This window comes from Mobula hypostoma, chromosome 9 (assembly GCF_963921235.1).
Source record: "Mobula hypostoma chromosome 9, sMobHyp1.1, whole genome shotgun sequence".
Lineage (NCBI taxonomy): Eukaryota > Metazoa > Chordata > Chondrichthyes > Myliobatiformes > Myliobatidae > Mobula > Mobula hypostoma.
The window spans coordinates 33123032-33135446 of NC_086105.1; the positions used below are offsets into that span (position 1 = coordinate 33123032).

General features: G+C 41.8%; 1 protein-coding gene across 2 annotated transcripts in view; it reads right to left on the reverse strand.

Annotated features, from left to right (window-relative positions):
• Positions 1 to 12415, reverse strand: part of cacna1c (calcium channel, voltage-dependent, L type, alpha 1C subunit) — a 669326-nt gene that overhangs the window by 350118 nt on the left and 306793 nt on the right. For both annotated transcript variants that reach the window (XM_063058026.1, XM_063058027.1), the window contains one exon: positions 2734 to 2873. In XM_063058026.1, coding sequence (XP_062914096.1) covers positions 2734 to 2873 — 140 coding nt within the window. The remainder of the gene's footprint in view (positions 1 to 2733; positions 2874 to 12415) is intronic.

Genomic DNA, 12415 nt, shown 5'->3' on the forward strand with positions numbered 1-12415 from the left:
AATGGAACTAGTGCTACACCTTTCCTACACCTCCCTCACTACTATTCAGGACCCGAAAACTGTCTTTCCTGGTGAGGCGACACTTCACTTGTGAGTCTGTTGAGGTCGTACACCGTGTCTATTGCAGCCTCCTGTATATCAGTGAAACCCAACGTAGATTGGGAGACCGTTTCGCTGAGCACTACTCTCTGTCCACCAGAAGCAAGATCTCCCAGTGACCACCCATTTTAATTCCATTTCCCATTTCCCATTTCCATGCCGATATGTCAATCCATTGCCTCCTCTTCTGTCACAATGAGGCCACACTCAGGTTGGAGGAACTGCACCTTGTATTCCATCTGTGTAGCCTCCAACTTGATGGCATGAACATTGATTTCTTGACTTCCGGTAATGGCCCCCTCCCCCGCCTTCTCCTTCACCATTCCCCATCCCCTTTTCCTTCTCTCACCTTATCTCCTTGTCTGCCCATCGCCTCCCTTTAGTGCTCCTCACCCTTTTTCTTTCTTCCATGACCTTCTATCCTCACCTATCCAGCTCTGCACCTCTTTCGCCAATCAACTTCTCAGCTATTTACTTCAACCCTCTCCCTCCTGGTTTCACCTATCACTTTGTGCTTCTCTCTCCCCTTCCCCACCTTTTAAATCTATTCCTCATCCTTTCTCATCCAGTCCTGCCGAAGGGTCTCAGCCCAAAACAAACCCTGTACTTCACCCCCCATAGAATCTGCCTGGTCTGCAGAGTTCCTCCAGCAATTTGTGTGTGTTATTCACAGAAGTGCTAAGGTTTCATTCAAAGGTATTTACACAGTGCTTTAGTACTGCCTTTAACATAAAATTGTACTAGAGCCAGATGGGTAGAGGTAATAGTGGCACAAATGATGTCAAGTGAAGAATAACTGACCAATAAAAATGATTAGAAAGCCTACAAGACTTCCACCTCTGAAGTATAGATAGCAAGGAAGAACCTTATTTTGTGCATAAAATAGTAACTGGTTAAAAAAAAATAAAATGAACACATATTACTCCAAAGACACAAAAGAATTTGAGCATTGTTTAAAATGCAAAAAGTTAGGAACACTGGGAACTTAAAATATTAGTGTAAGAAAAATACCCTGGTTCTTACAGCAATAATGATATCAACACTACTGGTGTTTGCCAGTGTTACTTTGTTTGATTGACAGAGGTCACAAAGTTTGTATGTATGCATATCCCTAAAGTCTTATCTGTGAATAGACAACTTGTGTTGTTTGCAGCCCTCTTCAATCAAATCAAAAGGAAACTTATGATTGCAAGAAATTTTAGCAATTAATAAACTAGTCTCACTATCCAATACCCTAAAAGTGTTGCACTTTATTACAAGTGCTGTAATTTTAATGGCATACTAACAAGCTGGTTATACATACTGTGTACACACTGTACTCCCTTCACATAAAAAATGAGGAGCATTAAAATAAAATAAATCTTTATGATATTTCAGCTTCTGTTTAAATAGCATGCAAAGATTTTAATCTTTTTTAGCACTTTGTGAAATGTTTTTTTAAAAATTGGCTAGATATTGTTCTTTTTCTTTTCTGATTTTGTGTCAGTGAGGCATCTTTAATGTGACTTGAGTGATTCCAGAGTATCAATGGTAGATAAAAGTGGAGTCTCACCACAGAGATTTTCTTTGAAGTCAACGATGAGTTTTGTTATTTTGCCATACTGGTAACCCTACAGCAACTGAAAGGATATTGGGATACTGGCATATTGGTATTTATACCAATGTAAATATTTATACCAATATATAGAGAGAGAATGTACAAAATGGCAATTCTATTGCTAATTCAGGTGTTTTGGACAATGAAACATTGATGTAGGAGAAATACATTCATCAGAGGATAGGAGATTTCTTCATACAGAGGAAAACAAAAAGTAGCCATTATTAGCTTAATTAATACTATAAACCTGAAACCTATAGATTTTTGATATTCAAGGGTGTTAAGGGATGGGAAAGTAAGATGTATGGATACGGTTAAAAGGGTGATCAGCCTTCTTCTCACTGAATGGTAAAACAGGCTGAAAGAGTTCAATGTTCCTTTCCCCATTTCCCATTTTTACTTTGAATGAAAAAAAAGTACGCCCTTGTGAAGATTATGGTTTCGGGGGAAAACTGTACATTAAGGAATGTAAGGATTATGAGACAACAAAACAAAAGGTTCTGCTCATCTAAGTAATTCTTATTTTGAATCTAGGTTTTAGGTATGCTACTTATCAAAATGACCATTTTTTGCCGGCTCTCTGCAGTGGTAATCTATTGGGAATCTTATTTGTTGGAACAAAATTTACCTCTCCTTAATCACATTTATCTATCAGAAAGACCTTCCAGAGGAGAGTGCAACTTGAACTAGCCTTGAGACATTTCAGAGTTCACAGATTATTCTGCCAGTGGTTTAATAGAAACACATTTTAAATAGGTCTCTGAATTTTCATTGCACTACTAGCTGAAACGTGGGTAGACTGACTCACTTACTTAGCAGTTTGCCAATCTGATATAAATGAGGTACTGGTTCTCAAACCGTTTACTGGAGAAGATTGATGCATATTCTTTAAACTCATACCCAGTTAAAGTTCCTGAATTTTGTTCTTATTCAAAGAATTAGATTTACTTTACAGATGTATATAAAAAGACAATGAAATTCAAATAACACAGACTTGAATCCTGTATTTTGTAACTCTACCTTATTGAGATACTTACTAGGAACCCCCGACACAAGGCGTAACGGTCGTAGGACTCTGAATGCCCTCAGAGCTTTGACATCAAATCCAGCAGCTTTACCTCCAATTGGGTTAATTCCCTCTGTTTTGGTTGCTTGCTCTAAAATAGCACTAAAAAGCCTATAAGGAAAAAAAAAGGCATCTTTTGTCAAGAACACAGTTGCACAAATGACCAATCCATTTTGCCTAGTTAGTCTGCTTTTGCCCTGTGATCTGCTAGTATAAATTAATCAATTATGGTCAGAAGGAAAGGTGCGTTTTCCTGAAGTGCCAGAAGCAGTTTACTGAATTAACACAGGTGCATGACGCCCAATTTGTGTTCAACAGGGCTCATAAAAAACAATCAAGTAGATCATAACTGAGAAAAAATGTTAATTAAGTTGATTCTAAGGTAACGATTAGCTGCAGTGCCACACGGACACCTCTGTACTTCTTTGTATATTGCCATGGAATGTCTTGCAGTCTCCTGATAACAAACAGCACATTTGTGAATGTCTCACCTAAAAGTTTGAATTCCTAACTGCGCAGCATTCACTCAGACAATGATAGTCAACCTGAGTTTTATACTTGTGTTTCTGAAGTATGACTTGAAATCATAATCTTCTGTGAGACTGTAGTTGAAAAATTGCTTTATTACATTTTAATGATGTTAAAACGGGTCTGTCATCAAAGTATTTTTGAAGTACCATAAAGAGTGCAGTTGGGTTCATCTCTGTGATGCTGCAGCTGTGTCAGTTTCAACTATTTTAAGCAACACACATCAAAGTTGCTGCCTGGCCTGCTGCGTTCACCAGCAACTTTGATGTGTGTTGCTTGAATTTCCAGCATCTGCAGAATTCTTCATGTTTACGCTTTTAAATTCAACTATTTCAACAAGCTTTACTATCTTGATTTATTGCAAATTCTCAGTTACAGAATTTAGCCAAGCAGTATGACCTTGGCAGTAATTGTTAATGGGACATGTTACAATGTAAGCAGATCTCTTCCAACTTTTGAAGAGAGATGCTGATTAACAAAACATAATGATGGTATAAGAATGTTCTCAAAGTCAGAAAAACCTGAACAAGCTGGTGAGGAATTGTTCCCCCAAAGACATATGTCTTTTTCTGTGAGGAGCAATGCAAACTGTCCAGTGCTACTAGCCAAGAATTTCTGACAAAACACTCCGTCTGCCACAACAGATAGGATTTCCCAGTTGCCACCCACTTCAACTCTGCTTCACATTCCCATTCGGATATGTCTATACATGGCCCCCTGTACTGCCAGGATGATGCCAAACTCAGGTTGGAGGAGCAACACCTCATATACCGTCTAGGTAGCCTCCAGCCCCTTGGCATGAACATTGAATTCTCCAACTTCCGGTAATTCCCTCCCCCTCCCTTCCCCCATCCCAGTTTCACTCTGCCCCCTCCTCCAGCTGCCTATCACCTCCCTTATGGTTCCGCCTCCTTCTACTACCCATTGGGCTTTCCCCGATTCCTTCTTCACCTTTCCTGCCTATCCCCTTCTTCACCTTTCCTGCCTATCCCCTCCCTGCTTCCCCTACCCCACCCCTTGATCTTCCCCCTTACTGGTTTTTCTCCTGGCACCTACCAGCCTTCTCCTTCCCACCCTCCCCCCACCTTCTTTATAGGGCCCCTGCCCCCTCCCTCTTCAGTCCTGATGAAGGGTCTTGGCCTGAAATGTTGACTTTTCGTTTCCATGGATGCTGCCTGACCTGCTGAGTTCCTCCAGTGTGTTGTGTGTGTTGCTTTGACCCAGCATCTGCAGAGTATTTTGTGTTTCTGACAAAACTTTTCCAGTATGGTCTCTATAATAAGTGAGTTAAATTAGTATGGTTGATAAATGCTTTGTCTTTCTGGAAAGCCTTCAAAGCAAATTGTGGACACAATTTGCTCTGTGAAGAAAAAGTCTGCTTGACTATGGAACTTGGGTGACTTTACCAAATTCAACTGTGAGCAGCAATCCGTAAGACGTAGCAAAGATCAGCGGCTGCAACCTGGAAGGATGTTAAAGCTAAGAAGCTGAAAATGATTGTGGACTTGAATTCCACAGGTAAATTAAGGTAATCAGACCTCTAATACTATATTTGAGTTCACAAGATGCGGATCTCAGTGCAGATAAAGAAAGGAGATTTAAAAAGCAAAATTTCAGGGAAATAGGTTAGTAAAGCTGGTTATTTTGAGAGTTGCAGAATCTGGGCTCTCAGGTTAACTTTTGTGTGAAATGCTGAAAGACTTAGCAAAGACTTAGGAGATCCAAAATCATGATTATTTAATCAAATGGCTCTTACAGACAGACTCTGGATGTTTCTATATATGTTGTTTTGTGGCAGCAGTACATTGCAATACAATGCTATCGACGATTGCATCCTCCAAATTTTCGTTTTCATCGCAACATACAAGATGATTTATCAATACCTTCAAATTCTTTGTAGTTCCTAACTTGTTGAAGTAGTGAACTTGTTTCATTTTTACTACTGGATATTTCTAGCATCTCCATGCCTGAATGCTTGAAACTGCAGTGAGCAAAACAGTTCAGAACTGAATGGCTGCTTATTTCTCACCAACTATCAATGACAAAAATCACTGCTTTTTGAACACAAACACATACAGCTGACACTATTTAAAAACTGTTCACTCTAAGTACAGTGTAACGCCTTATAGCCACAAGAGTGTTCGCGACTAACACTAGTTAGAACCAGTTCCGCAAATCTCCTGCCCCAATTCAGTGGCATATTGTCCCAAGTAAACAAGGGGAATTCCATCTATTTTCTCAGTTAGTTTTTGTTCTTTAACAGTTGTACCAAGTAGGCGGCTGCCTGATTAACCAGTGGCTCAAGTAACCGGAATCCACTGTATATAAAGAAAAATGAAAAAAAAAGTGAGGAAGTATATATGGGCTCATTGTCCATTGAGAAATCTGATGGCAGTGGGGAAGAAGCTGCTCCTAAAAAGTTGAGAGAGTGTGTGTGTGTGTGTGTGTGTGTTCAGACACCTGTACCTTCTCCTTGAAGTTAGCAATGAGGGCACGTCCTGGGTGAGGGGGTCCTTAATGATGGATGTCATCTTTTTTCAGGCATCGCCTTTAGAAGATGTCCTTAATACTGGGGAGTCTATTACCCATGAAGGAACTGGCTGAATCTGCAACTGTCTGCAACTTTTTCGATTCTGTGCAGTGGCCCCTCCGTACTAGATGTTGATGCAACCAGTTAGAATGATCTCCATAGTATATCTGTAGAAATTTACAAGAGTCTTTGGTGACATACCAAATCTCCTCAAGCTCTAATGAACTATAGGCAGCTGTTGTGCCTTCTTTGCAATTGCATCAATATGCTGAGCCCGGGATAAATCTTTAGAGATGGTGACAGCTCCTGTGCTTGGTGCCCGCTAAGATGATGGACTGATATCGAAGCTTAGGTCTACTCTGGGCTACTCCGGGGTTTAGATCTAAGGACCAGCTTTGGTTCAGAATGTTGTTGCTTGCTTCTATTGTTGGCATGATTTATGTTTTTTCCCTTTGCGCATAGGGTATAGGTCTTTATTTTTTTTTATTGGATTCTTTCAGGTTTCTTGCTTTGCGGCTGCTTGCGAGCAAACAAATCTCAAGATTGTATAATTTATACATTCCTTAATAATAATTGTACTTTGAACTTTGAACCCAGGAACTTGAAACTGCTCACCCTTTCCACTGTTGATTCCTCGACTGGAGTGTGTTCCCTTGACTTCCACTTCCTGAAATCCATAATCAATTCCTTGGTCTTACTGATGTTGAGTACAAGGTTGTTGTTGTGACACCACCTAACCAGCTGATCTATCTCACTCCTGTATGCCTCCTCATCGCCATCTGAAATTCTGCCAACAACAGTTGTGCCTATCCATATAGTCATGGATGTAGAGAGAATAAAGCAGTTGGCTACATCCTTGAGGTACACCAGTGTGAATTATCAGTGAGGAAGAGATATTATTTCCAATCTGCACTGACTGTCATCTCCTGATGAGGAAGTTAATGATCCAGTTGCAGAGGTAGGTACGGAAGCCCAGATTTTGGAGTTGGTTGATTAGTACTTAGGTATGATGGTGTTGAACATTGAGCTGTAATCAATAACCAGCAGTCTGATATCGGTATTTCTATTGTCCAGGCACACTCACCAAGGCCGAGTGGAGAGCCAGTGAGATTGCATCCACTGTAGACCTATTGTGGTGAAAGGCAAATTGAAGCCAGTCCAGGTCCTTGCTTCTGCAGGAGTTGATTCTGGCCATGACCAACTTCTCAAAGCACTTTATCACTGTAGATGTGAGTGCAACTGGGCAAAATTCGTTGAGATAACTCACCCTGCTCTTCTTGGACACATATGATTTTCTCCCTTTTGAAGCAGGTGGGAACCTCATCTGCAGCAGCGAGAGATTGAAGAAGTCCTAGAATACTCCAGCTAGTTGGTTGGCATGGATTTTCAGTGCCCTGCCAGGTATATCATCAGGGCCTAACGCCTTGTGAGGATTCACCCTCATGAAAGGTGTCCTGTTGTCGGTCTCTGAAGCAGAGATTACAGGATCACCAGGTGCTGCAGGGATTCACACAGGTGTAGTTTTATTCTCCATTTCAAAGTGTGCATAAAACATCACAGCCATTTATGATGTTAGATTAGATTAGATTAGATTAGATTATGAGGACACGCAGTCCTCTTTTATTGTCATTTAGTCATGCATGCATTAAGAAATGGTACAATATTCCTCCGTGTGATATCACAGAAACACAGGACAGACCAAGACTGAAAAACTAACAAAAACCACATAATTATAACATATAGTTACAACAATGCAACAATACCATAACTTGATGAAGAACAGTCCATGGCACAGTAAAAAGTTCAAAGTCTCTCGAAAGTCCCACATCTCACACAGACAGGAGAAGGAAGAAAACTCTCCCTGCCATGCCCGACCACAGTTCGACTCTGAGTCGTCCGAAAACTTCTAGCGCCGATCAGCCCTCCGACACCAAGTACTGAGCACCATCTCTGCCGAACGCTTCGACCCCAGCCTCGGTCACCAGCAGCAGGCAACACTGGGGATTTTGGGGCCTTCCCTCTGGAGATTCTTGATTGCACAGTAGCAGCGGCAGCGAACCGGGCATTTCAGAAATTTCTCCAGATGTTCCTCTGTGCCTTCTCATGTCTGTCTCCATCAAATCAGAATTGTGCACAGCATCCTACTTACAAATACGATAATATTGCACCGGAGAGCTGCGCGTGCTGCGTCGTGCCGCCATCTTCTCCTCCCGCCTCCCGTTTCACCTTGTAGGAAATGATGGTCTGCAGAGCTGACATGCATGCAATTCCCTCTCTAAGTTCAATCAGAATTGTTTTTTCACTCTTAAAATAGCCTTCCATAGGTCACACCTGGACTTCCCGTATAGTTTTGGATCACGGGTCTTGAATGCCATGGATCTAACCCTCAGCGGACTTCAAATGTCCAGGTTCACCCAGGGCTTTTGGTTTGGGTATGTCCAGTATGTTCTCAAGGGCACACACTCACCCACACAGGTCTTGATGAAGACGGTGAAAGCATTTTCATTCAGATTCAAAGATAAATCTCTGAATATTGTCCAGTCCACCGACCCAAAACAGTCCTGTAACTGCACCTCTGCCTCCCTTCACCATACCTTCCTGGTCCTCACCACTGGTGCTGCGACCTTTAGCAAGTACAGCCAAGTGACAGACTTTCCAAATTGCGGGTGTGGGATGGCACAGGAAGTGTCCTTGATGGTTGTATAACAGTGATCAGGTGTGATGGCTCCTCGGGTTCCACAGGTGATATGTTGGTGCCAGTTGTTCAGAGACTTCTTCCAGCTGGCCTGGTTGAATTCCCCCGCAATGGTAGGGCATTTGATTAATCAGTCATGATCAAATGGAGGAGTAGACTTGATGAGCCAAGTGTCCTAATTCTACTCCTAAGTCTTACTAATTTATTTAGATCAGTACAACATTGTGAGCCAAAGTGCCTGTTTCTGTGCTATAGTAGCCTATGTTTTATTAAAGAAGAAAAGCCTAGAAAGTCATGAAGCAACAAGGGGGGCAGAAAATTGGAGTTGAATCAGAACTGAGCAGGGACTGAAATGCAAAAAGTAACTCCAGAGTTTAGAGATGATCCAGGATGCTGAGAGCATTATAGTTCAGAGTTCCATGAAAGTGGCCAGTGAGGATGCAGGGAGCAGTTAGAAATATTGTGCAGGGATCCATTGTGGGTGTTCCCCTTGTAAACAAGTATACCATTTTGGATACTGTTGGAAAAGGGGTAGATGACTATTCAAGATAAAGCAGCAGTAGCAGCAAGTTCTGTTTCTGTGGCTCAGTATAGAAGGGTGAAGGCAGAAAGAAGTATCGTGATAGGAAACTTGATAGCTACAGGGATGACAGGAGGTTCTGTTTCGATAAAAAGGACTCCAGGATGGTGTGTTGCATCCAAGGTGCCAGATTCAAGGATGTCTCTTCAGTGGTTGCAATACATTCTCAAGGTGGAGGGTGAGCAGCTACAAGTCATTGTGTATGTGGGTAGGAAAAGGGATGAGTGAATACAGGGAGTTAGAAAAGTTCAAGAACAGGACCTTAAGTTACCTCTGGATTACTCCCTGTGCTACAAGCCAATGAGGATAAGCATAAGGAAATGTAAGAGGATGGCAGATGAATGCATGGCTGAAGAGTTGGTGCAGATGAAGAGATTCAGGTTTGTGGATCTTTGGAATCTCATTCTGGGACAAAAGTGACCTGTTCAAGAGGGATGGGTTGCATCTGTACTGGGGGCAGGGGAAGCATATTTGCCGATACTATTAGGGAGGGTTTAAACTCAATTGGCATGGGAATGGGATCCAAAGCCATCCCCATGAGTGAGGCTGGAAGTTGAGATAGAATTCAATGAAAGTAAGGTCAGTAGACAAGACAGGCAGCAACATGGAATGCAGTGAGGAAAGGCTGTTGGATTAAATTGCAATTATTTCAACGCAAGGGACTTGACAGATGAATTTAGGCATGGATCGCTGTGTTGGACTGAGACATTATACCTGGTTGAAGGAGGGACAACGGGCAGCAAAAGTACTCGATTAGGAGTAGGTAAATATTTCAGGGTAGAGTTGCTATAGGTAGGTTAGAGATGGAGGAAAGTGAGAAAAGGAGTTGCATTTAATTAAGGGGAACATCATGGTAGTAGTTCAAGATGAAATTATTGAGGGATCATGCACTGAGGCTTTAAGGGTGGAACTGAGAAATAAGAAGGGAGTAATCACCTTGTTAGGTTTGTGCTAAAGACCTCCTGATAGTAAACAAGAATTAGAGAAGCAAATATATAGGGAGAATGCAGAAAATTTCAAGAATAATATCATTGTCATAGGAGGGGGTTTTAACTTTGCTTATTTAGACTGGGATTGCCGTAGTGTTCAGGAAAGTTTCCTCATGCAATATATTGCCAAGGCCCTATAAGGGAGAAGGAAAGTATGACCTACTCTTGAGAAACAGAGGAGGACAAGTGACTGAAGTGTCATCAGGGGAGCACGTTGAGACCAGTGACCAGCTTTTCTAGTTTTAAATTTGTCAGAGAAAGATGCAAATCTGGCCCAAATGTTCTAGATTTAGGCAAGGCAAATTTTGACAGTATTAGGAACTTGCAAAAGTTGATTGTAGTAGATTGCCTACAGGAAAAGGGACATCTCAAGTGAGAGGCTTTTAAATTGAAATATTGAGAGTTCAAAATCTGCACGTTGCTGTTACTGTGAAGGGCAAGACTGGCAGGAGTGGGCAACCCTGGGCATTGGGGGATATTGAGGCTGCAGTCAAGAAAAAGAAAACATGGCTCAGATACATACAGATGGGATCAAGTAAATCCTCAGCAGGATATAGGGGATATAGGATTATTGTGGACGTTGCAATAAGACAATGATAGCTTGAGACAGTTGTAGTCGTGAGATCTCTGGAGACACCCCTACTTACTAAAGATGCGCTGGACTCCGGCAGTGATCAAGCCAGATGAATAAGGTCTCTGTAGTGAGACTTTTCCAGAAAGGACGTCCTAAAAATATTGCTTCCCTTTACATAATAGAGGGTTCCTGAGACAGACAAGATAACAGAAGGATGTGAAATAACCCCAACAACTAAGGCTCTATTGCCTTTACGAACTTCAAATTATCATCAGCTGACTGCCTGAAATTTCAATTCACTTTAGCACCTCTGTTTTCACCTACTCTCTTCAACAGCTCTATTATGAATGGTGATTGATCTTGCGAGTAAGAAATTCAAACGTATACAATTTACATTGATCAATATCCATAATTGATAAGCCAATTCTTTTCTGTTCAGACATCAAAACAGTGTGGGTGACAAGCTCGTGCAGTTCTCCTTGTGCACGTGTAAAATAAAAGAATGCTTGTGTCACACGAGTGTGTGTGTTCCAGGCACAATTATTTCAGTTATTTTATTTTATTATTGGCGACAAAAGTTACTTCAACAGTTACTTGGAGGTTCCACCGAGATGGCTAAACCTTGGCTTCATTACACGGGAGAAAAGAATCTAGCACCAATAGCCAATCGGTCTTAAATTCTCATATTTGAGCAAGGGACTGAATCTGCTGCTGGAATGCAAATTTCATTCTGCGTGGAATAGTCAAGGTATATCATTTTAGTCACCAACATATGAAAGCTGCTGGCTTAAAAAACAGACAAGTTTGTTGTGGTCTGCGTTGGAGTCCCACACAAGATGCTGCCATGGGCCAGGTTAGAGTCCCACATGAAGCACAAAGAAATTCAGTGATTGGAAAGACAGGGACTGATAAGGGATAGTCAACATGGCTTTATGCATGATAGATCGTGTCTGATGAATCTTATACAGCTTTTGAGAAAGTTACCAGGAAAGTTGATGAAGGCAAGGCAGTGGATATTGTCTACACGGACTTCAGCAAGGCCTTCAACAAGATCTCATATGGAAGGTTGGCCCAGAAGTTACAGATGCTTGGCATTCAAGATGAGGTAAACTGGATTAGACATTGGCTTCGCAAGAGAAGTGGTAGTAGATGGTTGCCTCTCTGACTGGAAGCCTGTGACTAGTGGTGTGCTGCAGGGATCACTGCTGAGTCTGTTTTTGTTTGTCATCTAAATCAATGATCTGGATGATATTGTGAACAGTTTTGGGCTCCTTATCTAAGAAAAGATGGGCTGCAATTGGAGAGGCTTCCGAGGAGGTTCACAAGGATGATTCTGGGAATGAAAGAGTTATCATACAAGGATCATTTGACAGATCTGGGTCTGTACTCGCTGGAATTTAGAAAGATGCGGGGGGGGTATCTTATTGAAACCTTTTGAATGTTGAAGGCCTAGATAGCGTGGATGTGGAAAAAACGTTACCCATGGTGGGGGAGTCTAGGACAAGAGCACACAGCCTCAGGATAGCGAGGCACCCATTTAAAACAGAGATGGCCTTGAATAAGGTTCTGTGTAGTTGGCTGCTTTGTAAAGTGGAATCCAGGGAGATCAGGCGAACTGGATACAGAATTAGCTTGATAGTAGAAAGCAGAAGGTGATGGTGGAAGGTAATAGTTTGGACTGAAGGCCTATGTCTGGTGGGGTTCCCCAGGGCTCAGTAATAGTCCCACAGCCATTTGTAATCTATAGCAATGATTCA